The 26054-nt window shown below is 41.3% G+C and overlaps 1 protein-coding gene across 1 annotated transcript; it reads left to right on the top strand.

Annotated features, from left to right (window-relative positions):
- The first annotated feature begins 499 nt into the window (after positions 1–499).
- On the top strand, positions 500–24659 carry dhh (desert hedgehog). The gene is given in 3 exon segments (NM_001097169.1): positions 500–1382; positions 20045–20306; positions 21448–24659. Coding segments are annotated over 3 exon segments (1191 nt in total). The 5' UTR covers positions 500–1082; the 3' UTR covers positions 22077–24659.
- The last annotated feature ends 1395 nt before the right edge of the window (positions 24660–26054 follow it).

Genomic DNA, 26054 nt, shown 5'->3' with positions numbered 1-26054 from the left:
ACTGTCACCTGTACACCTGGGCTCCGCAACCTGTTCTCAAGCCCCTGGGTCCTGCGTGGGCACCCCCTCACCTGTACCCCTGGGTCCTGCGTGGGCACCCCCTCACCTGTACCCCAGGGTCCTGCATAGATAGTTTCTGTCATTTACAGTTGGAGCCAAGGCAGGTACGACCTCACCTGTATCTTTGGGTCCTGCATAATGTCTGCCATTTACAGTTGGATTTCAGGCAGGTAGGACCTCACTTGTACCCCTGGATTCCACAGTGCCTCACCTGTACCCCTAGGTTTCACAACAGAGTGTCTGACCTATTCAGCAAAAGTGGTGTCACCTGTGCCCTGGCTTTCCATACAGTGCCTCACCTGTACCCCTAGGTTTCATAACAGGCAGTCCCTCAGCTGTACCCCTGGGTTCTGTGCAGGCAGTCCCTCAGCTGTTCCCCTGGGTTCTGTGCAGGCAGTCCCTTACCTGTCCCCCCCCCAGGGTTCTGTGCAGGCAGTCCCTCATCTGTACCCCTGGGTTCTGTGCAGGCAGTCCCTCATCTGTACCCCTGGGTTCTGTGCAGGCAGTCCCTCAGCTGTACCCCTGGGTTCTGTGCAGGCAGTCCCTCATCTGTACCCCTGGGTTCTGTGCAGGCAGTCCCTCATCTGTACCCCTGGGTTCTGTGCAGGCAGTCCCTCATCTGTACCCCTGGGTTCTGTGCAGGCAGTCCCTCAGCTGTACCCCTGGGTTCTGTGCAGGCAGTCCCTCAGCTGTACCCCTGGGTTCTGTGCAGGCAGTCCCTCATCTGTACCCCTGGGTTCTGTGCAGGCAGTCCCTCATCTGTACCCCTGGGTTCTGTGCAGGCAGTCCCTCATCTGTACCCCTGGGTTCTGTGCAGGCAGTCCCTCAGCTGTACCCCTGGGTTCTGTGCAGGCAGTCCCTCACCTGTACCCCTGGGTTTTGCAAAAGGAGTGATATACCTGTACCCCTAGGTTCGACAAAGGCTGCTGCCTTGCTAACACCCACCTAACCATTTGCACCCTTGGCTACTGTGGTCCGTGTGCCTTTACCGGGATGCCCGGCTACCAGTGACCAGAGGGGATATGCCAGCAGTCCGGATACTGACGCTGGCTGTCTGCTGCTGGCTCCTCCTGGTCCCAGTTTGCTGTTGTGGTCCTGGCCGGGGGCCGGTTGGCCGTCGCCGTTACATGCGTAAGCTGGTCCCACTGCGTTACAAGCAGTTTGTGCCTAATGTTCCAGAGAAGACACTAGGGGCCAGTGGCAAGTCAGAGGGCAAGATCCGACGGGGCTCAGAAAGGTTTATTGAGTTGGTTCCCAACTACAACCCAGACATCATCTTCAAGGATGAGGAGAACACAGGAGCTGACCGACTCATGACTGAGGTGGGTAAGCCAACTAGGAATGTTGTATATCTATCTGTGGTCTAATAGTGGCTCATTTACTGCTTTATTTGCCTCTATGCCACCCATTAAATTAGTGGAAAAAGTTATAGTTAGAAACAGTGCGCATAGTACCTCTGCCTTAGCCCATCAGTCGCCCATGTACACATATCAATGCACAGCAGCCAACCCACAGACACACAAATATGCACACAGCATGCTGAGGGGAAACGTAGAATGGTTGGGGGGAAATCATGGCAGTCAAGAGTGACTTTTTCTTGCTAGAACAACTTGCACTACAGCCCTTATAATAAATCAGCACCATTATCACAATCTGTGATGATAGCCAGGACTTGCTTTGGTAGGAATGAAGGGGTGAACTTGTTGGAAGGCGTAAGGCAAAGGTAGGTTTACTTAACTGCAGCATTGTTTTCAAATCTGTGTTTAACCTCCGCCTACACAGCTCATCTTGTAAATAAATGTTAATTAACTGCAATTTCTTCAGAGTGAAAACTACATTCACATTGTGCCCACTTATGTTTGTGTGTTGGACAGTTACATTCCAAGGTCACACAGAGCCACAGTAGTTTTCTTCTTATAATCGTACCTATGCCATTGCTGAACCAAGTTAGACTACCCACAGGCAATGCATTAACAGAATAGTGGCAGGGTGCCTAGGTGCTGTGACCACTGGTTTTACTTGGGCAGCACAGAGGTCTTGGTAAAATTACCTTTTTATTTTATGATGGTAACATTCAGCTAGTAATTATGGGCTGTAAACGGTCACAAAAAGTGAACAATATTTGAATTCCTGTATATTAAGCACTAAAAAAGCATTCCGTTAATATCAAAATTGAAATGATATCAACAAATCATCTTTGTGAAATCCGATTTCTATAATACCGTATCAAGGACTTTGCCATTTATTTCTGATGAGTTAGCAGATACCAGAGATTTTGCATGTAACAGTTACAGTTGATCTCATTGCTTGCTGCAGGTTGTGAGGACGTCATTATATATGGACTGAGTTTTAGATTCAGAAATAACATTTTTATCATTTCAATTTAATGGCACTCTGATTTGAAGAATTTCTTCGTAGCACAAGGGCAGATTTATGTGTTGTGTTTGTGAGTTGTGGAGCCTTAACAGAACGCAGGACCTAGGAAACGCAGCTTTGCAGGAGCTCAAAGGAAATCATTAACTTTTGCATTCGCTTAGTTTTGTCTTACAGAAATCCCTTCAGTCTGGTAATATTCAGGGAGAACTATGCCCTTTTAGCCAGGAAATACAAGGAGATGTAAAACTAAAAATAAAAGTTTTCCTAATGGAATACAATGTCATTCTAAGCAACTTTTTACTTCTAGTGGTTTTAGTAATTGTTAAATGCAGTTGAAAGCAGCTGTTGTCCCTTTCTGCATTGCTGCTTCTGTAAGAGCAGCTAGTTCTCCAACAATTGAGCAACTGCTAAATTGTTTCAAGAGACAGAAACAGCAGTGCAGAAAATTTCTTCTTTCAACTGCAGTGACACTAACAAGGAACTTTAAATGGAAAATTAGTAATGTATTTAGAATTTTTATTCATAATGCAAAATTCAAACACTTAGACAATTTCTTTTGGATCTAATTATGGATTAGAAGTTAGCACTGCTGCCAGGGCTGGAACTAAGGGGAGGCAGAAGAGCAACGTGTATGGGTGCAACAGTGGGTGGGGCGCTATGTACCTACCTCATCTGTCGCCTACCTCTAGTATACTATTTAATGTATCATATTTCACATCTTTATGAATATATCGTATGCAAACTGCCAGCTATAACTGAACACTGCTTGTGACTGCCCACATGGCAGAACAACCAATGTATGGCCAGAAAATGCAATTTGTTGGTGTAAAAAATACACTGGGTTATAATGGTATCTTTAATATGTACTCTTCTCACTGTTATATGTTAACCATGGCAATGATAGGGCATGAATAGAAAATACACAGCAGTGCAAGAGGTAGAGAGATGGCTATGTCTATGAGAGTACTAATGAGTCCTTATAAATGGTTAAATTAACAAGATATTGTTTATGAAACGTGATGTCAAAGATCACGAACACAAGTAATTAAAAGGAAAAGGTAGATGCTCCCTGTCAAGTAAGGGGTAGAATTATACTGATTCTTATGAGGAGGTAAATGTTTTGGCAGCCACTGATCACACAAGCATTGTATGTGACTTGCCTGTCATTTATATCTTCAGGGGCTCATTGACCAGTAAATCTTTGCCTTTTTCCCAAGCAGTTTAGCAAGTACATTGATGTTAGCAGAAAGAAACAAGGATAGGAGAAAAATAGCGAAATGGCCAGTGTGCCCAGCATGATGAACTGAGAACAATAATAGCTTGCTTTAAAAAACATATTGAACCTGGGCAAAAGCCAACTTCACTCTTTGGGATCTCCTTAAAGACAACAGTATTGGCATCACAACAAGCATCAGCTTTATGGAGAGTATTCCTAATGGATTGCCAGGTGTGGGAATGCCCTGGTCACAGACCAGAAGGGCAATAGCAGTGATACCTTAGCCTTGGCATGTGCTAATATTTTTTTATGCCAGTATGATGTCACTAAAACAATCCAACATTTTGTTTTTAAATTGCTTATTAAAGTAACACCTTCTGAACTTTGACCCCAGTCTTCAAGGAATAGCTGAACTTCCAGGGGACAATAGCTTAACGGCTTATCTGTTGTCTTGATTCCAAAAAGTTTGTGTTTAGATTGGTATCACATTGTAGGGAGCCATGTTAGTTACAGTTTAATAGGAGTACGAGCAAATACATTGTGTGTGCTGAACATGGCTAGAAGGTTCCATCCATCTACAAAGTCAGGAAGGGTCATCATTCAGCCAAAATCTGATTCTAGAGAGGAAGGAAAAGACCCAGACAATATGACAAAAGCCAGAGACATCAATGCTTTAATTTATTGTTAAATAGCAAAACAGGGGAGCACTCACCAGATGGGTTGAACTGCAACTATGTACTCCGTGCTGCAATGTCTCAAACACGCCCCCCGATCCAGGCAAAACTCAGTGAAATATAGATAAATTGTGGATGGAGCACAGGAACATCCTTCCATAAAATATCACTTTTATTCAAATGATTAAAACCATCACGGAGTTAGGCACCCACAGCTTCTGATGAAGTGGCGAGAAGCCATGAAACGCGTAAAGCTGTGGGTGCCTAACTCAGTGATGGTTTTAATCGTTTGAATAAAAGTGAGATTTTATGGAAGGATGTTCCTGTGCTCCGTCCACAGTTTATCTTTAATTTATTGTTAATGGAAAGCTTATTAAAAATCAGTGGTGCAGCAGCATCAGATGCATATGACAAAGTTGCATATACTAAACAAACCCAGTTTACTTTTTGGTTATGTACTGATAATTAATAGAGATATTTTGAATGAGTCGGTGGCACAGAGATATCTGTGCCACCAAGATATCTTTATTCTGATAGGTGGCACAGCCACCCCCAATGCTCCACAAGCTGGCAGTTTATTTTCATTTAGTATGTCTGTGTGAAGTTCAACAGAGACCCAAAGGTGACATCATGCAGTGAGACACTAATCATTCTTATGGCACTGGCTTTATGAAACTCTGATTGGGCTTAAAAAGTGACTCCCACCCCCCATATTTTGTTAGCAGTATAGCTACTTAATTCAGTGAATGCACTGTTGGCATCAGCCTAGATGCGGCATGCTCTCCCACCCTGTTCAAAGGGACTTTATGGATGCTCAGAGGGTGGAATGGTGTATATGGCAGTCAGTAATATAATACTGGTGCAATGGCCACTGCTAAGGCTCTGCTGCTTAGGCGACAGGATATACTTATTTGGTAACTGATCATAGCGCCACCATCTCAGCCAAAACTGATTAAATTGGGCTTTAATGAGTATCAGTTTATCAATCTATCAACCTTTTAAATAAAAGTTCAATCAGAGTGTCCTAAATTAGCGTGTGATTTGCTGTTGGTGGTATTAGTTCGGTATTACAAATTGGGGGGTAAACTTATTGAATAACTCCGTCAAATATTTGAGATGGGACTACTATAATATATATATATATATAATATATGTGTGTGTGCGTCACCCAACATACATTTGCAAGCGCTTATGTTACCTGTTTATGCTTTGCTTTCTACTTTATTAACCAATATTTTTTTAACCACAAGGTCTAGGGGTAAAATCCTAATCTTTTCCTTTCTTTTGTGATTTTTTTAACTGGATACCTGTGGATATGGTTATCCATTCTGGTCATTATTTAGCCACTGATAAATACAACTCTAAAAATCTTATAGGAATTAATAGAGAGCAGTGGATTTTTACTGTAGTGAGCACCAATCTCACATTTCCATAAATCTGCCCCATGTGCCCCATAGACATTTGTGCATGTTTCACATGACGTGGATACTTTTGTTGGTAATTGGGTCCTACGAGCAGACTGTACGTAACTGCACTGTGCTTGGGGCAAGCTGATAGGCTTCACAGTTAAGTCCATTGTCTATGCTTGTTAATAGGTTTTCAATAAACTAAAGGGGGATTTTCATTTGTTAAGAAGTGAGAATATTGGTATGAGTATACATTGTTGATTTTCACTGCTCAAACAGGTGGTAATTAAATTAGAGGTGTGGTACAATGCAGGAAAAAACGTGGCATATTTATAAATCTGTATCCACTGAATTGAAAGTCAGGGTCTGTCTATAGCTGATTTTATTGCCCTGAAAAAGAACATGGGTGGGACTTGCACTTTGGCGTAACTGTTGAGGGATATGAACGGTGCGTAATCTAAATATAAATCAGAAAGGTTTGAAGCTGTAAACTCCCTACACACATGGAAAGATAAATATGGACATACTAAATGTGTAGAGAGGGGCATAAGGATGTCCTTCTGCTAAGAACCTACATATATTCCTTTGTACAGTGGTTCCCAGATTTTTTCACCTGGTAATATACTTATGCCATCTGGCCTCCATCATGATATCTACCTTAAAGGAATACTGTCATCGGATTTCTCTATTGCTGACCACTGATCAGTTTCCAGGGGCAACTTTAAGTCTCATATAGTATTACTAGATGTGATTTATCAAAAAATGCAAAAGCCATTTGGCATTTCACTTTCATTGGTGCTTATAAAAAGTCATGCTTTGACCTAGGAATTCCATGGCTTGCTTGACCTCCATTTATAGGTGTTGCCATATTAAACAATACTCTGCTGTTTGGACTTTGATCAAAACAGTTTGATTGGTTAGTTATCAGCTTGTGTGCAGCATCTCATAACTTTATGGAATCTGTTACAGTTAAGTGAAAATCAATGTTCCACATGGCATTAAATTGCATATGATCCATTTTAGAAGCCAAAATGAGTTGGCCATACACGATTAAGAATTAGAAAGCAATGTAGATATTAGTGTACATACACAGGAGTGGCTCAAGTGCCCTGATCTATTCACTTGTACTTGGAAGCATTTTGTGGCTGGCCTATGACTATGAATATTTAGCAAAATCTAGTGCAGAAAGGCACCAAAGATGGCCATGCAGTTTGGTCAAAACTCAGACATCAATCTACATTCATTGGTAAAACCTAGACTGAAAGATTTGGATAGTTCTGCATACAAACCTGCACCATTAAGGAGCATAAATAATGTTGGAAAAAATAGTTTGCCCCTTTCCTGTTGCCCGCCTTCACCATTTTTACTCAGCCCCCTCTAACTGTACCTCCTAATTCCAGTTTTAAATAGGATCAAGGTTTTTGGTGATCCTTTGGGAATGTGGCGAGTCATGTCAGCAGTGAGCTGCGCAGGGTGGCGTGTGGAATCTTTAGCCCCACTGGAACTAGGAAATCCGCTCAGGGCACGAGTTGTCTAGTTTAATACTTCTGGTGTAAGGCAGTGACCTGCACCCATGGTAGAAAGCCTTTGTCATGACTCATGGGGAGGTCTTCTTTAACCCCAGAGCTGCAGGGCAGAGTGGGCATCAAATTCACTTGCCCTAGAGTGTTGTTTAAAGTGGCGTGAAAAGGCCCACATTTTGACATCTATATACATATAAGGAACATAGTTCATAAGTATATTGTTGGAAAAAAGACAGGAATGGATGGAATGCTTTTCTATAATAATCCCCTTAGCAGCACAGGAATAGAAAGTGTAAGCTGGAAAGAAAAAACTGTGGGGAATTATACAGACAATAGTTGTTCTGTGGGAGTAGAAAGAAAAATGGACAGGGGAAAGAAGGTGGTGATCCTGTGGATTAAATAATATAGCCATGAACTTGAAATGATGAAATGACACAGTGGCCAGGATTTGGAAAATGTTCTTGGTCTGGACTTTCACACAAATGGCCACCATACATGATATAGCGAGGTGCATAGCTTTACCATGGCATTATCCAAATAGGCATTGTTGTTGCTAAACGCCCCATCATGCTTAGCATCAAATACAAAAAAAAAACATATTTGGAAGAAGGAAGCATAGACCTTGCTATTTGGAGTACTTTTATAGGGGTTACTTGCAGAAAGGCTGCTTAGCTTGTTCACATTGTTCCTAGTGCTTAATAATATAGAGAATATGGAAGTCTGAGGGATCTGGGGACAACTGTAGGCGAAACAGCTTTCTCGTGACTGCGGCGTCTGTGTATTTGTTTGACATGCAAGGCATAACAGACAAGCTACTCTCTATCAACTGAGTGCAAATCTCAGTCCCATCTCACAGGCAGCATTATTTGGGCCAGGCTTTCAAAGACCTCACAGAGCAAGATTCTTTGTAGCTGCTTTATTATCTAGCTATAAGTAAAAAGTACTTTTTGGACTGCAAGTTGAAGAGCTAGACATTACAACCTACATGCCCTAAATATTGTCTGAGCACTTATAAGTAGGGTTAATATACTTTGTTTCTCCTTCATTAGACTTGACTGAATTAGGACATAGCTTGTTTTGTACACAGAGCATCATTTCTCTCTCTGCATATTTGCATTTTTATCTTTATAGTGGGAATGCCTCATCCATTGCCTCCACTGAGAAAGTTAGTACAGGTATAGGATCCCTTATCCGGAAACCCATTATCCAGAAAGTTCCAAATTACGGAAAGACAATCTCCCATAGACTTCATTATAAGCAAATAATTCTAATTTTTAAAAATGATTTCCTTTTTCTCTGTAATAATAAAACAGTACCTTGTACTTGATCCCAACTGAGATATAATTAATCGTTATTGGAGGCAAAATTGGGTTTATTCAATATTTAAATGATTTTTAGCATACTTATGGTATGGAGATCCAAATTACAAAAAGATCCCTTATCCGGAAAATCCCAGGTCCCGAGCATTCTGGATAACAGGTCCCATACCTTTAGTAGAATGGCACAGCTACCTGTCAAATACACACGTGCTACTGTCTTTTCTGAGACAAGCAACATGACATCTCCTGCTTGGGCTTACATTCATTTTAGACATTTAGCGCCAATATATAGTACTACTATCATGCTGTGCCAACCATTTGCCCACAGAAACTTCTTCACGGCACAAATGAGTGAAACACCAAATGTTAGGCACCCCCCCACCCAAAAATTGTAATCACTTACCTGATACCCCTGGCCAGTGCTCCGGTTAGCAGAAAACTGCACCTTGGGTACATGCGAGCAAGGGTTTTTTTCCTCTTTCTTTCTGCTCACAACTTGCATATGCGCAGTAGAGTGAAAAGAACTTAAACAAAAAAGCCAGCTTTCTCACTCTACTGTGTATGCATCAGCCCTGGGATTCTGTAGAAAGAAGATGGAAGAGGATCACTTGCTTGCATGTACCCTGAGCCAGTACAGTTTTCTGCTAAAAGGAGCACTGGCCCACGGTATCAGGTAAGTGATTACAATCACTGGGGGCGCCTAATATTTGGCTCCCCCCCATAACTACACACATAACTACTTTTTCCAGTAGCACCCTGGCATTTACCTAGTATGGAGTGCACCTGTATGTGAATATATATATTAAATTATTAGGGATGCACCGAATCCCGGCTTTTTTTCTTAAGGATTCGGTTTTGGCCGAATCTGCGGTCCCGGGTGAACCGAATCCGGATTAGCATAAATTAGCATATGCTAATTAGAATTTGGAAAGGGTTAAATGGGCAGTGAAAAATTTTTTCCGTCCCTTCCGATCCTAATCAGCATATGCTAATTAGAATTTGCATTCGGTTCGGGATTCAGCCGAATCTTTCTGGGTGGGTTCAGCCGAACCTAAAAAATTGGTTCAGTGCATCCCTGTAAATTATGTATACTACATAATCTCCATACACCAGTTGTGCACTGTGTAATGCTGGCTCTGTTGGAATTAGCTTCACTTCATTTATACCACAAGAACATGTAGACTTTGCACTTAAAATTCCATTTTCTCACTTACCATAGGTAGGTACCTAACTATAGGTAACAACATTGCACTGCAAGACACATACATCTAAAATGACTTGAACAAATACCGATGTTTTTCGATTTAGTTATATGACAGAATGGTTGCGCAGCCGTTAGTATACAGTATGTGCTACGCAGAGCTGGGTTCTTGGGTTCATTTCCGGCCATAGCTCTTTGTTGGTGTGGATTCTTTCAGGGTTCACTTGCATTTTCCCATAATATAGAAACACAAGTTTCTGATGGAATAGCCCCATGTAAATTTTGGGTCTGAGGTATGGGAATGAGATACGTTCCACTGTGGCAGGGATTTCTATGAAACATTGTGCTGCAATGACAGTGCCATATAAAGAAAGCAGCACACTAGTAACACTGCCTTCTGTTTGCTTGTTGATAGGTGCCCTAGGCCTAGGCATTTCATTGCATAGGCAGAAACGTGCAGCGCTTTAATCGTGCCATAGTGAATGTCCCTTCTCTTTACAGAGCCCTACCATACATTCCTCGGAGGCCAGTGGAATGGCAGACATTTCAAGGATTCTGAAGTGTTATTTATTTTTTTCTTTTTTATGGGTGATAAACTCTAGGTGACCCAGCAGCACTCCTTGAACTCACAATGTGCCACCCCTTCAGAAAACACTGACCCCCCCAACACACACACCACCTTCTATTCTCTTGCTCCAGGTACGCACCTTGATCTCTCTCCCCTCCCCTCCCAGCTATCAGCTCAGTCCAAGGTGGCTGCAGAGATCTGGGGGGCTGGGAAGGTTCCTGATCATGTTGGACCGTCTCTATTCCAACACCTTTCTTTCTCAGAATTGTGCATTCTTCATCAACTCTACTGAATGATATAATTGCTCTTCTCACAGGTTGTTGTCAATATACACATCAGAACAATAGATGGGCTAGTAAGAATGCTAAAACAATTACCATAAAATCTGAGGGTTTTCACCTGACCCACAATTGGTCCGTATGAGTGCAGCACTACTGAACACAGGCAGTGTTGCATTTAGCAGGGTAGGCAAACTCTAAACCCTGTTTTGGAGTGAAGAGCCATATGGCAGTTCATCTACAGGAAGGGCAAGATGGAAAGCATGAAAAACACGGTGGAACGCGTCCTTTTTTGCAGGTTGTACCCTGCCCTTCATGTTGTAAATTACTTCTTAATATTTTTAAACAATAGGGGGCAGATTTATCAAAACATGAGTTCGAATCCCGAATGGGAAAAATTCGGATTGGAAACGAAAATTTCTGAAGATCGCAAATATCACGAAAATGCTTACGAAAAAATTGTATTAGTCACGATAATATCTTTATATTATATTATCTAATATTTTGGTACCACAAGGCTCAGAACAGTGTGGATTTATTGCTATAAAGTCATATCTAACTAACCTGGGTATTTAGTGGTTTTAGAACTATTTTGGTCTCAGGCACCCCACTTTGTGCTCAGGGATCTCTTTACCTTATATGAATATCACAAAAATGTGGTTTTTTTAGGCTCCCTAGAGATTGTTTTGCAGCCTCCTAGGGAGGCAGACAGACAATTTGGTAACCTAGAAACTAGAGTAATAGATCATAATGTACCAGTAAATAATGTATCCAAGCATAAACTGTACCTGACTGCAGTACTGTAAAGCTATATTATGCTTCATGTGGAATAGGCAGAAAACATAAGTTATTCAACTGTATGGCTGGCTCACTTAGGAGGCACAACATAGATTCCTAAAGTGTGGGGCTACTGTAACATTAAGATAATGGGGCCCTGACCAGATACTGGACCATCAATGCAGCCTTTTAACAGAAATCTACTCAAAGGTAGCAGACTGAAGATAGTGGTTTCAGTTCAGAAGACAGCTGAATACTGAAGGCTGTGACATACTTTAGCAGTGTCAAACTGGGTTTCCAGGGGCCCACCTGGAAACCTTAAGGTGGCAACACACGTGGCGATTTGCGATCTTTCGTGCGACCGATGGTTTGTTAAATCCGCCACTAACGTTCAGGGCTGAAATGGCAGATAAGGAGGTAGAAACAATAGGATTTCTACCTCCTTCTGCCGATTCAGCCCTGACGGCAGATTTTGCTCAGGCGCCTTTTATGGCGCCTGATCAAAATCTTTTAACCTGGCCGATCGGCGAGTCAACCAATATCAGCAGCTTCCTGCGATATCGGCCGACTTGCCATACACGCACCAAATATCGTACGAAACGAGGTTTTGTGCGGTATTATCTGTGCGTGTATGGCCAGCTTTAGACTGCAGGCCCAATCTCCAGACTAATTTTCCTTCTCTTTTACTCACTTCATTCTCATAATCGTTTCTCCTTACTTACTATCATTTAAACTTCCTTTCATTTCTCCTCTTTGTTTTCATATAGAAATGGGGAATGGCCATAGTATAGGCATACAAGGTAAATGGTTGGGTGAGCAACAGGGCCCACCTGAAAATTTCCTGGTAACCCAAAAGGCTAGTCCAACACTGTATTTTAAGTTAATGGTAAACTTACTTTCTACCAATGGCAACTATGTAGAGTGGCACCACTAGGACATTCCTGTTACAATCACTTGAAACCACATCAGATCTGTGGGGGACAGCACTGATATAGTACAAAGGGTATGAATGGATTAGAGCACAGATACTTGAATTTATGCCAGTAAACTGCAAAGAGATGCATATGGGCCACTGGAATTCACATGCAGAATACAGATTGAATGGTAATTTTCACTTCACAATAGTATAGCAGAGAGAAGAAGGAAACATAAATTGAAAGCAAGCAAGTAGTGTTGTAAACCCATGGGAAAAGCAAACAACACCATGTTGTATAGGAAGTTGTATTTACAGCAGAAAGAGGCAAGTTATATTGCCATTTTATAGGTGACAGGTGAGACCTCACCTTTAGCAGTGCATTCTCTCTAAAGACATTAAACAGTTGCCACTATAATAGTAGCCAAATATATCAGGAAGAAGTTCAGAGGCATAATATTACAGCTTGGGAAAACAAACAGGGAAAGCTGACATGGAAGAGGATTTACAGATCTAATAGGGTTGTGAGCCCCAAACTTTGTGCAAAGAGGCTTTATTCAAACTGTATAAACGGACACTCTATAAACACATTCCATGCCAAAATCACGGTTGCCATCTGCCCAGGATAAATTGATGCCATGATAATGGAAAGAAAGCTAACAAGTGTGGTAGGGCCAGAATTTTATTGCAGAGAAGGTGGCAGCCTTGGTCAATAAAAATAAATGACAAATTATAGGCACTCACTGTATATTCCACACTGAAAACAGCATACATTCCCTATATATATACAAACAGACTATATTACTAAAAGCATTTCTAATACCTCATTCCCAAACCCTTTACTGCTTTACTTGCTGCCTGTATTCTTCTGGGAAGGCTTTCCACTAGATGCTGGCACATTGATGGTGCTTGTAGACAAGCTATGGAACCAGGGTGTGGTTTTGTTGCAGAGGTGAAGAATCTGAAACACTGCTGCAAACTGTTTATCAAATAAAGGTGGTTGTTAGCCAAAAAGAGTGCTGCTATAACTCTTTATTTGCTACAATGAAATGGGCAATATGTCATGTGCTTGTCCGACTCACTCTGGCGCAATCCCTATATCTGACTGGCAAAGCAATGTGTAACTATGCTGTGAGTTGATGAGGGGAATGCAGTGTTGTGGGCATTTAGGATGATGATGCATTTTCCCAGGGTGAGGAAGTTCAGGTTAGTAAAGTAGATTTATCCCACAAGGAATCATTTGTGCCTGTTGGGGAGTAAGGGGAGAGGGAGAGGATGCACACAGGGCACAGAAATCTCCGCAGTCCCACGTTGCCCTTTTCTTGTTTGCCCCCGTTTCTAACAGCAGTGACGTCTCTGAAAAGCTCCTTTGTGGGCGCAGGCTAGAGAGCTTGTTGGTATGTTGCTTCTGAACTCTGTGCTGGCAAATTCTCACCCTGTTAAGTCATTTGGAGGACGGAAAATGGTTATTGTTTGGGCTTGGCAACAAGTCCAAGGACCATTCCACATGTAGACCTTTTTCCTACATCAACATTCTTAAAGGTGCAGTTATAGATTAGGAAATGATTCAATACAGCACTGAACATATCACCCTATTGCCGGGATTAGTTCACTTGTGCCATTTCTCATTTCGTATGTCCCCCTTTTCCTTTGTAGTGAATGCCTCCTCAGTTTCAGAATCCTGAGATCTGCAGTTTTGTTTTTATGGGCCTTGGCACTGGGGGCAGAGGGTCAGCATCCGCATCACTGAATGTACAAGTGAGGGCGGGAGAGGATGTGTGAAACGCAGCTAAGAACCCAAAGGACAAAACCTGTGGCTCGCGCAGAAAATCACAGATTAGCACAAAGACCATTATTGTGCAACAGAATAACGATGAAAAATCAACAGCCACCAGTGCTCTGCACTTCTGCCTTTCTGCTCACAGAAGGCAATTTCATCTTGTAGAAAGAAAGTGAAGCAGCACAGGGTGGGAGGATGGAATTATATCTGTTAGTTCCTATCTGACTCATAGGTTGTACCCTAACTTACTGCACTGCTGCATCAGGCACCTTTAGGAGTAACTAATACTAGTAATCTATTTTCATGTGTTTTGTACAAACTATGTCTGTTTCTACAAAGCCAATGAAAAAAACTCCCATGTTTTGGAGTAAAAAAACACACAGAGGCCTTTTTTGGGTTTAAAAATAGATTACATGTGCAGATTCCAACAACCAATACATGCATAACATTTTTTGTTACCTCTTGCCAGACTGTCATTGTGTCACCTTCACAATACCAGTGGCTTAGGAGCAACATGTTCCTCACCAACACATTGGACATTGCTCCCAGTGGTCTCAAGAAAGGTGTTTATTTTTGAATTTATGACTTAGAGGCAAGTTTTGCTTACGTAGGTGTACTGCCAAACAGAGTCTTCTGTAAGCTGCCAGTCCACATAGGGGCTACCAAATAGCCAATAAAAGCCCATATTTGGTACCCCCAAGTACATTTTTAAAAGGTTGGGGACTTTATGTGCCATGGATTATGTTGCCGCTGTACATATAGTTGAGGGGATAGGCTGAAATGAAGAGAAAGCACTGAAATAAGGGGCGGCAGGATGAAAAACAAAAAAAAAAGGAAAATTAATCAAAAACTTGTAATGTTCATCAAGATTACTGAGGATTTAGAGGGTTCCTCTAGTTTACGGCAACCTATAGAAAAGGGTTAAAGCCATGATGGCTAAATTAGGGCCAAATTTAGATGGAACCTATTCCCATATGATATCTCTGGTGACCCTGATGAGGCTACAGGCTGGCAGCCACATTGGGCCCTGTACAGAGGCTTCACCAGCTTTATAAAACAAACTACATATATTTTCATGTGTATATACTGAAATGTTTTCTAACAATATCTAACCAAATCTAATATAAGAACCCTATAAATCTTTGCATAATGACCACCGCTAGCACCATTGCCCTCTGCATTTTCCCCAGCTTCCCCCTGAGCATTTGCATTGTTGTTGACCCCAAGGTATCACATGCTTTGCATTGTCACCACCCAGGCCCTACCTATGTGACACAACATTACTACCAAAATTAGAATATGGGTTACAGGTGTGTGCAAACATTACCATTATATACATATTTACATTGTGTCCATAGAGAAAGGTCATACCCAGAACAATAGAAAGCAGTATTGTGCCACTTTCAATGCAATGTTGAATGCCATGGCCATGGCTACTGGCCCACAGCAGCTTCTATTTTAGAATCCTTTATAAATGAAGCAGGCTCTTACAGCTCTGATATGCCTTTGGCACGGAAAGAACATACCTGTCCATGATGAACAATTCTATAGCTTTATAGCTCCTATGGGCTCTATGGCAAACCAGTGCCCTCAGTATCATTTGCTGCTCTTACCAGACAAAGCTACAAGGCCCCAGATAGAATATGCCATTCAGTTTTGGTCTCCAGTGCCCAAATGGACATTATTGAATTAGAGAGGGTACAGAGAAGGGCAACTAAGCTGGTAAGAGTGAAGACACATGGAGCTACTTAGTAGCAGCTACTATTTGCCTCTACAAAAACACACATAAAGACAATTATCAGTAAATGATCAGCATTGTCTATTTTAGTCGCCCTGCGACAAATCTTCATTACCCCGGGCGACTAATCTCCCCGCAATGCCATCCCACTAACCTCCCTATCTGCCATTGCTCTAAAGGGTACAGAAAGTCTCAGTTATGAAGAAAGACTGGCAAAGATGGGTTTGTTTACACTGGAGAAGATGCGTTTAAGGGGTGATATGATAACTATGTATAAATATATAAGGGGATATAATATAATTATATAATAATCTCTCTAATGCTTTATTTACCAGTAGATCCTTCCAGCTGACACAAGGGCTTCCATTCTGAGAAGAAAGGAGGTTCCATTTAAATATTCAGAAAGGATTTTTTAATGTGAGAGCTGTGAAGTTGTGGAATTCCCTCCCCGAATCAGTTGTACTGGCTGATACATTATATAGCTTCAAGAAGGGGTTGGATGGCTTTTTAGCAAGTGCGCAGGGCCGGAACTAGGGGTAGGCAGAAGACTACGTTCACAGTCAGTCCTGTATAAGAACTGGGGTAATAGATCCCCTTTAAAGAAAGAGGTGTCTTATTTATTATTAGACTTTTTTTCTTTTATATACAGATATTATTGATCCACATGCATGGATTATATTAGCAAGCCATTATTTAGACTAACATTGTTTAATGCACTTACATTTCCTTTTGGGTAATACTGTATTCTTTTAACGTAGCAACATGGTTAACTGTCAGCAATGTAATGCCCTGTAGGCATCTTGTTTTACCAAAGTAGCATTTTATATATTGGTTTGTTAAGGCAAGTTGTACCTTTGTAGGTTCATTCCAAAGCAATACTGATGAAAAGATGAAGAAGTGTGTGCCCTATGGGGCCCTAATTAATGAGCAATTTCAAAATATAATGGTAGCATAGTTCACCTTACAAGTTTTAGGGGGGCCCGGTAATATCCAGTTCCACCACTGTGCAGTAACACGTGTTCAGCTCAGCACCCAGAGAGCCAGGCTATCTGCCTTTGGCACAGGGCACTAGCCGGGTAAGAGAACAGATGCAGCATATGTGTGGGGTGTCTCAGGACAAGTGCCAGCAGTGGGAGAGCAGCAGGAAGCAGCATTTGAAAGTTCAGAATTTTTTGCATTCCAAACTATAAATTTGCATGAAATTCTGGTTAATTAATTACCAGCTATTAAAGTGAAATCATTCAGCCATACACTATAGGCTCTTGGGAGTGGCAGAGCTGGGTGCAGGGATTACTCTTGGCATGTACAACTGTGTATTTTCTGTCCACCCGTGAAATGTTACATGCTGTTTGCCCATTGTTTTCAAGCAAGCTACTTTAGTGAAAATAAACTTGTACCCATTATCCAGTGCCTATGCTTTGCTCTCGGCTATTTCTGACTGAAGAGAATACTGGGAGTTATGGTTTGTAGTGGCACGGGTTTAAAAACTTGCAACAATAAATGTGTTTACTAAATAAAGCATAACTAGAATTCCTCATTGCTGTTTGCATTCCCATGGATGAACTATTAAAATGGTTGTTAAAGGGCTTGCACTCGATTTATAGCCGCTATGACACTTATGTATAAAAATGAGTAGTCATGCACAAACCAGCTGCACAGGATGTAATGCACCGGCTTCCTCCTTGCAAGTCTGTGTAGTTAAAGTTAGTGGTGATTATCTGCTTGAAGAGCTAGGTTATTTCCAGTATTAGCACTGATTAACAGGATAATTAACCTTGTGCATTATTGACAGGTGCCATTTCCCTGTATCATGGCTCCATTACTCAGCAAGGAATAAGGAATTAGGGCAATGGTAACAGACAATCAGAGGGTTGGAGGCCTCAGTTGGCAGCCACATGTGATAAAATGCATTGCTGAAGGGTTTTATTAGGTTCCAGCTTTTAATCATTTTTTGGTTCAGTGGCTGAGGACTTCCACAAGGAAAAGTGACTAGCACAGTTCATCATCTGTGCTGCACCTAAAGGGTTAAATGACAGGTTATAGCTTTTATTGTAACAGAATATGCCTGCCTTGTTTCACTTAGTTATTTTCTTATCAGCTCGGGTTTTGATGCAGAATTTTTAATGTCTGTTTAAACCAAAGTTCTGGTAATGTGCCAAGGCATGCATAACTTTCCGAATGAGCAAATGGAGGGAAATATGGAGGAGCGGAATGAAAGAAACATTGTGTGTACCTTTTAATTATAATCTAAACAAAGTTATCACTAGTAGATCCTGAATGTAACAATCCAGGGACGCAACATTTACAGCCTCTGCTTCGTGTGTTACTTTTTTGTAGCTGAAATAATCTGGAGAATTTCTATGAATGTTAAACCCCACCAGCGGTTCTTTAGAAGCTTTATCTGTAGGTCTCTTTAAGCTCCTCTGAAGGTATTACTGACTCTACTTGTGTAATATTTCATTGTTTCTTGACAAACGTTACCATTTTTGTGCAAAAAAAATGCAGTTTTTGCGCTTGCATTTGTAAATAAGCCCTGTGGTTTAGAGGCAAGGGGGGGTCTGGCCAGATGAACATAGAGTGGCCATTGGTATTCATTGTTAAATGAATAGCAATGGAGGAAGATGTACTAGAACCTTTAGGGAACACCATAAACCACAAGCCTATTTCAGAGCACCCATTTGCCTGAGAGCTGCAGTTTATGAGATAATGGGAGCAGACTGAATAAGGCATTGCATGGCAAAATGGAAGGCTCTGTGATCGCTGTTAGAATTGTGCAAAATCCAGTTCTTATGAAGTCTCTCAGTGCCAGTGGATAGATTCAGACAGACGCAGGAATGTCCCAGGGCACTGCCTGCCGAGCTGGCATACCAGAGATAATTGGCTGTGCCCGTGGGTGCTGTGTGGGGAGGAGAGGGAATGAAGGGACTTGGGCACAATATTTTCTAAAACTGGATACAGCTATAAAATGTAACCACCTAGCCGATGGCTAGATAAAAACACACATTGTCTGAAGAAAAAACACAAGGGGGAAGGGGAAAGAAACCATGGGGGCATTAGAGGACTAGGGAGAAACAATATTTTTTATGGATATCATGGATTCATGATTTTTATAAAATTATGCATGTTTTATAATACATCAGCCACAAGGAAGAAAAAATAATCAGTAACACTGCAGTAGTAAAAACCGTGCTGCTACCCAATATCATCTCTAGGATAATCGCTTTGTTACTGCTGAGTATATGTAATAAAAGGCACTAAGTTTGCCCAGGAGCAATAACCCATAGCAACCAATCAACAGGAAGCATTTACTAGTCACGTTTTTAAAAGTAAACATCTTATTCGTGGCTATTGGTTACTGCTTCTGGTCAAACATAGTGCCTTTTATTACATATGGGGTTAGGGCTACAGTAAGGAAATACATTTGTGCCATTTTACCATTGAAACTGCCTTCTCAACATATTTTAGGTAGTCATATTTTGGGGACCCCTAAATTTAAAACCACGTGTTTTATTGAACTGCCATGTCTTAGCATGTCTTAGATTTAAGGGTGTATAGTAACAATGAGCAGGGACAATTCCACCTATTAAAGTTTTAGGTGCTCGTAGAAATTGCTATAGGGTTTTACGATGGATCATTTAAGAAATGTTGAAGTAAAATACTGTAAAGTACTGTGATGTCTGATTCTTATTGGGTTAGGGCAAGAGTGCCATAGGCATAAGTGCAAACTGACAGGCTGTGGGTCAGTTAGCACTGGTTTAAAATTAAGTCCAGGTCGGTACAATCACATTTTATTGAAGGCTTATTTCAGTACCATTAGAAACTATATAATAGTGGCTTTGCTGAGTAAAAAAGCAATGATTCTCTTATCTGTAGTTATCTTAGTTCAAAAGATAGTACTTGCTTTAGCCATGCATGTGTTCTACTGATCCATGTGATGCATTCATTGTGTATGGCTCATGTTCATAGGGTTTATTTTCCTGTGGTGCCCACAGGGTAAATTGTGATCTAACAGTAGATATTGTGCTGCTGGCCAGTTCTCCAGTGTTGACTTTAAAAAGCTCCATTAGATTATCCTTCTGTGTATGTGCAAAGAAGTATTGGTAGAACCTTGTGTGCTAACATGTAGAGCCCTACATTGCTAAAGTGGATATATTATAGACTTACTCATTTGTGCAACACAGACTGTACTCACTCCTGATTGTCTCCTGGTTACAGCGCTGTAAAGACAGAGTCAATGCCTTGGCTATCTCTGTGATGAACATGTGGCCAGGCGTGAAGCTCCGGGTTACCGAGGGCTGGGACGAGGATGGACACCATGCTCATGACTCTCTGCATTATGAAGGGCGCGCATTGGACATTACAACATCTGACCGAGACAGGAGCAAATATGGCATGTTGGCACGCCTGGCAGTGGAAGCTGGCTTTGACTGGGTGTATTATGAATCCAAAGCACACATCCATGTCTCTGTGAAAGCAGGTACAATAGTATGAGGAGCACAGTATTACAATTATAGTTAAATAGAGCCTCTCCTTTCTGAGGCAATACTTCCAGGCTAAGGCTACCTTCTGGCACAGTGCATTTTACTACAGCTTCCTGGCCTACATGATAGTAGTGGAATGTGCTTCACCCCAGCCTGTAACAGCACATGCTCTTTGCTCACAAGGAACTCTGCTTGTCAGGAACTCTCAAGCATTTCATTCAGTGCATGGGATGTAGTCGAACAGATTAAACTGCCACATTGTAACTCCATTTATACATTTTAAGGAAATTTGACAAAGGAAAACTATACCCCCAAACAATGTAGACCCCTAGAAAAATATATTGCATAAACAGGCTCATATGTAAAACCCTGCTTCATCTAAATAAACCATTTACATAAAATATACTTTTTTAGTAGTATGTGCTATTGGGTAATCATAAATAGAAAATTGCCATTTTAAGAATTAAGGGCCGCCCTCTGGGATCATATGATTCACAGTGAATACAAACAAGCCAAGGCACACATACATGCTAGGCCATATCAGCCAATGAATGGACAGAGTTCTGCCTTCTTTCTGTTACAGTTAGAGCTGCATTATTTCCTGTCAGCTGATCTCTGAGGGAGCACACAGCCCATCACTAAATGGGGGCTCAAGGGAAAGGATGTAAAAGGGCAATATTTACTGATATGTATTCCAGTTTGGTGAGATTGTTTAATAGGTCATTTAACATAATATAAACTATCTGTTGGTTAAGTATTCATTCTGGGGGTATAGTTTTCCTTTAACTAAAATGATATTATGATAATAAATATCAATAAAAGCATAGGAACAGTAGTAGAAAGCCACTGATTATTTGCCTGCTTTGGTTATCTTTGCTATGGACATTATTATAGTTAAACCTATTGTAATTGGTTAATGTTACTTAGCTGCTGTTAGGTAAATCTCCTCCATGTTTTATGTAGTACTGTCATCACATGGGGCCCAAATGATTTACTGTAATGGGCTTGTGAGCAAAAAGTGGGCATCTGTTAGTGGCTCTTCAGGACGACATGGCATGGACTGCTCTGTGAGACTTATATCAGTGCTGCAAATGGCCAGTTTTTATAACACTTAGATATGGTTATTTTCTTTTCCAGATAACTCACTGGGTGTCCGATCTGGTGGCTGTTTTCCTGGAACAGCTATGGTTATGATGGCGAGCGGTGAGAAAAAGTCTCTGTCTGAACTGCAGCTTGGCGACACTGTCTTCACTACAGATGAAACAGGCCAGTTGATCCCTTCAGTGGTTCTGCTCTTCTTGCACAGGGATCTATATAAAACAGCTACGTTTGTGCTGATTGAAGCTGAGGGGCACACATCCAAGCTCCTTGTTACACCCAATCATTTGTTGTTTATAAAAAGAAGCTTATCAGCAGGATTTCTACCAACTTTTGCTTACAGAGTTCAGATAGGAGACCTGGTTCAAATCTATGTGAATGGCACTCAGCTGCAACCTTCTAAGGTTGTGAGGGTATCTGTAGAGGAACAAACTGGTGTATATGCCCCCATGACAGAACATGGAACCTTACTTGTGGATGGGGTGCTAACATCCTGCTACGCTACTGTGGAGTCACACACTCTGGCACATGCATCTTTGGCCCCACTTAGACTCTTTAAAGGCATAGCTTCAATGCTCCCAGATTTAGACCTGAGTGACGGGGTGCACTGGTATTGTCACATACTCTATCTGCTGGCCAAGTATGTTCTTTGGTGGGATATGCCTTAAATTAAGTACAAATTACGGTGGTATGTTTCTGAATGCTGCTGAAAATGGGGAGAATCACAGACACAAAGAGATATATTTTATTATCAACTGGTTCCTCCAACTGACCTACATAAAGAAGATGCTTTTCCCTGAAATGAATACTCTGCAGTCTATTCAAAATGCCCCATAATCCTTCCCTTTGACTGGATCCCAGAACACCCCACATCCAAACTCTATAAAGTTTATGGTTAGGTGAAAGTTAAGGCTTGGTTGGCATATAATAAGCATGTAAAGAAAGTAGCTACCTTCTTTCATCATATACATTGTGTCTAATCTATATGTGGTATAATGAGAATTATATGGTGTGAAAAGGCATAGACAAGGACTTACATGAAAGTTAAATGACTACACATGTGGGAATGGGGCTTGCCACTCTGTGCTGTTCCAAGTTTACCATTTCCCAAGTGGAAAAGTACTGTAGGCTTCAGTTAGACCAGCTCCAAAGAAACATTTTTTTCCAGTCTTAGCCAAAGATATCAATATGAACAGTAAGCCTGAGCTTGGCAAGGTTCGTGATAGTGAGGCTTTTCCATGCTGCTAGAGATTGCATGTTGAGTGGGTTTTGCTTAAGTTGTATTTATCATGATCTCTGCCCATACGTCGCAAATGAACTCCCTCCACATCTCCTGTTCATGTGGGAATTCAACAGTGCATGTCCCTAATGAGCAATATACATGCACATACAAACCTTAAAAAAACACTGGACCCTAAAGCTATGAGGGCCTGAAAGTCACTATGCACTGATTATTTATTTTTTTCTTTCATAACTCCTAGTTTAGTGATTTTTTTAAAATAGCTGTCCCGAAACTAAAAGTTCAACAGAAGCAAAAGATCAGAGTCCTACTGAAGCTCCCGCTGCTGTAAACAACGTACATACTCTCAACTCTACTGATACAAAGGTTACCCAAGAGGCTTATGATATTGTACTGAAGTCAGCTGTTCTTCTATAGATGCAGATGTATTGTGTTTTGCTGTGTCTTATTTGTCCCAGGTGCATAAAAATAGCCCCAAACAAAAATAAAGAATGTAACGTGCCATAGCCCTTTATAAACGAACCAAACAGAGACTAAAGAAATCTGAGTCAACTATGTCCAACAGCAGGTGCGGTGTGTGGAGAAATGACACCAATGGAAATACATATTCCTATTTCAACTTTTCAAATATTTGTTTACACCCGAAAAAGTGGACATTTTTCAAATAGTCAACATATTTGCAACCTTTCAGATGCACAAAAATTGATATATTTATCTCCCTATAACCCACTGTTTGCATTAGAAAACAAAGCACTCCACTCAGTGCTATCTGTGCCTTACAAATATGTGATTAAAGCTGCTCATCTACTGGCAGATTTAGTATTGACTGATACAATAACTAACAACCAGGCTTACTCTGATTAAAACTATATGCATAACACATCTGCAGTGCAAGCAATGTTTACTGGAATCGGGCTCAGGGCAAGGGAAAGAGCAAAATAATTCACCTAAACAAGCTCAAAAGGAAAAACACTACATCAGGACCATGATCTCCGCTTTAATTATATCATGTTTCCAGGGCAGCAGCAGCAGGAGGTACTTTAGTTTGGGGTCCCATGAGACAAGAAGAAAATACAGGCCACGAATGGGGTGTGGCCTGCAAGCAGTGGGGGCAGGTTGGGTGGATTATTGGCAGTGTTTTTGGTGTGTGGCCAGGAAAGACCCGTGGCAAAATGTGTGCCAGGCGCAAACATTCTAATTGTCAGCAGGGCTCAATGACAAGTGGCTCCTGGTGGGGGGAGCCCAACTAACATACCAGCATGGGGCTCTACAATTACTGATGATGGCCCTGCCTGGTTCTTTTTACATAGTAATACAGAAAATTAGGTAAAAAAACACATGTTCATCATGTTAAACCTTTTATGTCTAGATAGATTTAATATTGGAAGAGATGAAATGATGGGCACCCAAGAATAGCTTTAGGGGACCTAGTAGGGCAATTAGATCATACTTGTCAGTATCCCTAGATACAATTTTGTTAATATTTGGCCATGCCCAGGTATATGTGTCTTATCTCCCCAATCTCCCCTAATCTGCCATAGACCTACTTCTGTGAGAGCCACACCTGCTTTGCCACAGCATTATGATCTCTCATTGGTAAAATAGGACTGTTGGCAAGATAAGGGTGGGAGGGGCAAACCATTCAGAGCCCAATTTTCGGATAATTTCTCTTCCCACAGCAATTGTTGCATTGCTACATTGTTGCTAGGGAGTCAGCACACCAACTGGGTTTTCATTGTCTAGCAGGTTGCTGGCAAGTGGCTTCAGCTGGCATATTTTAAATGGAGACTGTGTGGGAAAGAGGTGGGGCATGGACCACTTTGGTCCAACTAGCGCAAGACTCCTATTCAATAACACAACATTGAACTTAAATTATGTTATAAATACCCCATGCCCCGTCACCTGTGCGCTGCCAGCTCATGGTGTAAAGCTTGTGTGAACTGGGCTCTAAAATTGCCGGAAAACACAATTTTTTGTATATCCCTCCTAAAATAAAAAAAACCACAACTTTTTTTGTGTTGTTTGTGAGTTTTTTTTCCACAAAAGTACGAACCCCATCAGTTGTACAAGCTGCCCTAAGATTCCTCTTCTTCTATTCTCTTGCTAAAATCTTAACTGCTGTGGCCCGAGGGGGGCAGGGCACCCAATGGCGACTTAACCTGGCCATAAAAGATTTTTTCATTATCGTAGGACCAAGCTGACCAATGCTGAAATGATTGTTTAAAATTACGATTTGTCCATCAACGAAAATGACCATTTCAAGCGATATTGTCTATCTAAAGCTAGGAAAACTACCTGCTTGGCCCTGCAAACAGTTGGACAATTGGTAAATGCCATAGTTAATGACCAATGTTTTCAAACCTGCCCGATTGATTTTTGAACGATATCGGATGAAAAACCACTAGATGTACGATTGTACGGTGCCCACTAACCTTACAATAATTTGACAGATTTGTCAGATTGCACTAACATTGGTTGTAAGGGAGAGAAAAATCATAATGTGTATGGCCAGCTTTAGTGATGAACAATCTTAATAGATATTTGTGAAAAAACTAATCTTCACAAATCTGTAGGGGCTCTAAAAAGACTTGGAGTGGGATAAACTATCTGTTGTATTATAGATGTAGTGGAAGCTAGGCCCAGCGGTGGGCTTTGGTGCATATGCAATCACTGTGGTGCTAGCGCCAGCCATGCCGTAGCCCAATGCACCAGTTTCCTTGTGTATGTGAAGAAGAGATGGCATATTAGGCTACTTTTAGATAAAACATCTCACACTCTTTTCATTATGCTGTTGCTATCAGCTGCTTGTTCTGAACATGAGAAATGGAAATATATGAACCCCTGTACATCCCAACTGGCTGATTGATTGAGCTGCCACCTAGCGGGACTGGCCTAGTCAACAAAATGCTGCCAGGGCAGTTATTTACATTTTACTTGCCAGTAAAAATAGGCACCTCCAAAGTTACAATTTTGGCCTGCCCATTTATAACCTTGGCCTTCCCAGTTATGCCCTCGCTCCAACCCAGTCCCTAATAATTCTGTCCTTCACTCACCTCCTTTATGTCAACACCCTGTGCCATTTATGCCACAACTGCAATTTTATGTAAAAATGGCAACCCTACTGAGCAGTGCCGCACACTAACAGGGCTAAGTGCCTAAATCCTGATGGGTGTCAATATCCTTGAATAAAATATCTATTCTTGTTTTTAGATAAGATGTTGTTATAATGTTCAGAATGAAATCTGCTTTAACACCGCTGCTGCCAAATCAGTCTTAGAGTATATTTTTCTACTTATAAATTGTAATTTAATTTTTTTTTTAAACTGAGCTTCCTGTAGATGTGAAACAATGAATGTTACAGACAGAATTTAATACCATTTTAACAAATAATCTTATTTAAAGTGTT

This window comes from Xenopus tropicalis, chromosome 2 (genome assembly GCF_000004195.4).
Source record: "Xenopus tropicalis strain Nigerian chromosome 2, UCB_Xtro_10.0, whole genome shotgun sequence".
In the NCBI taxonomy this organism is placed as follows: Eukaryota; Metazoa; Chordata; class Amphibia; order Anura; family Pipidae; genus Xenopus; species Xenopus tropicalis.
Note: the sequence above shows the minus strand (reverse complement) of the source record. Positions and strands in the feature narration are given on the sequence as shown.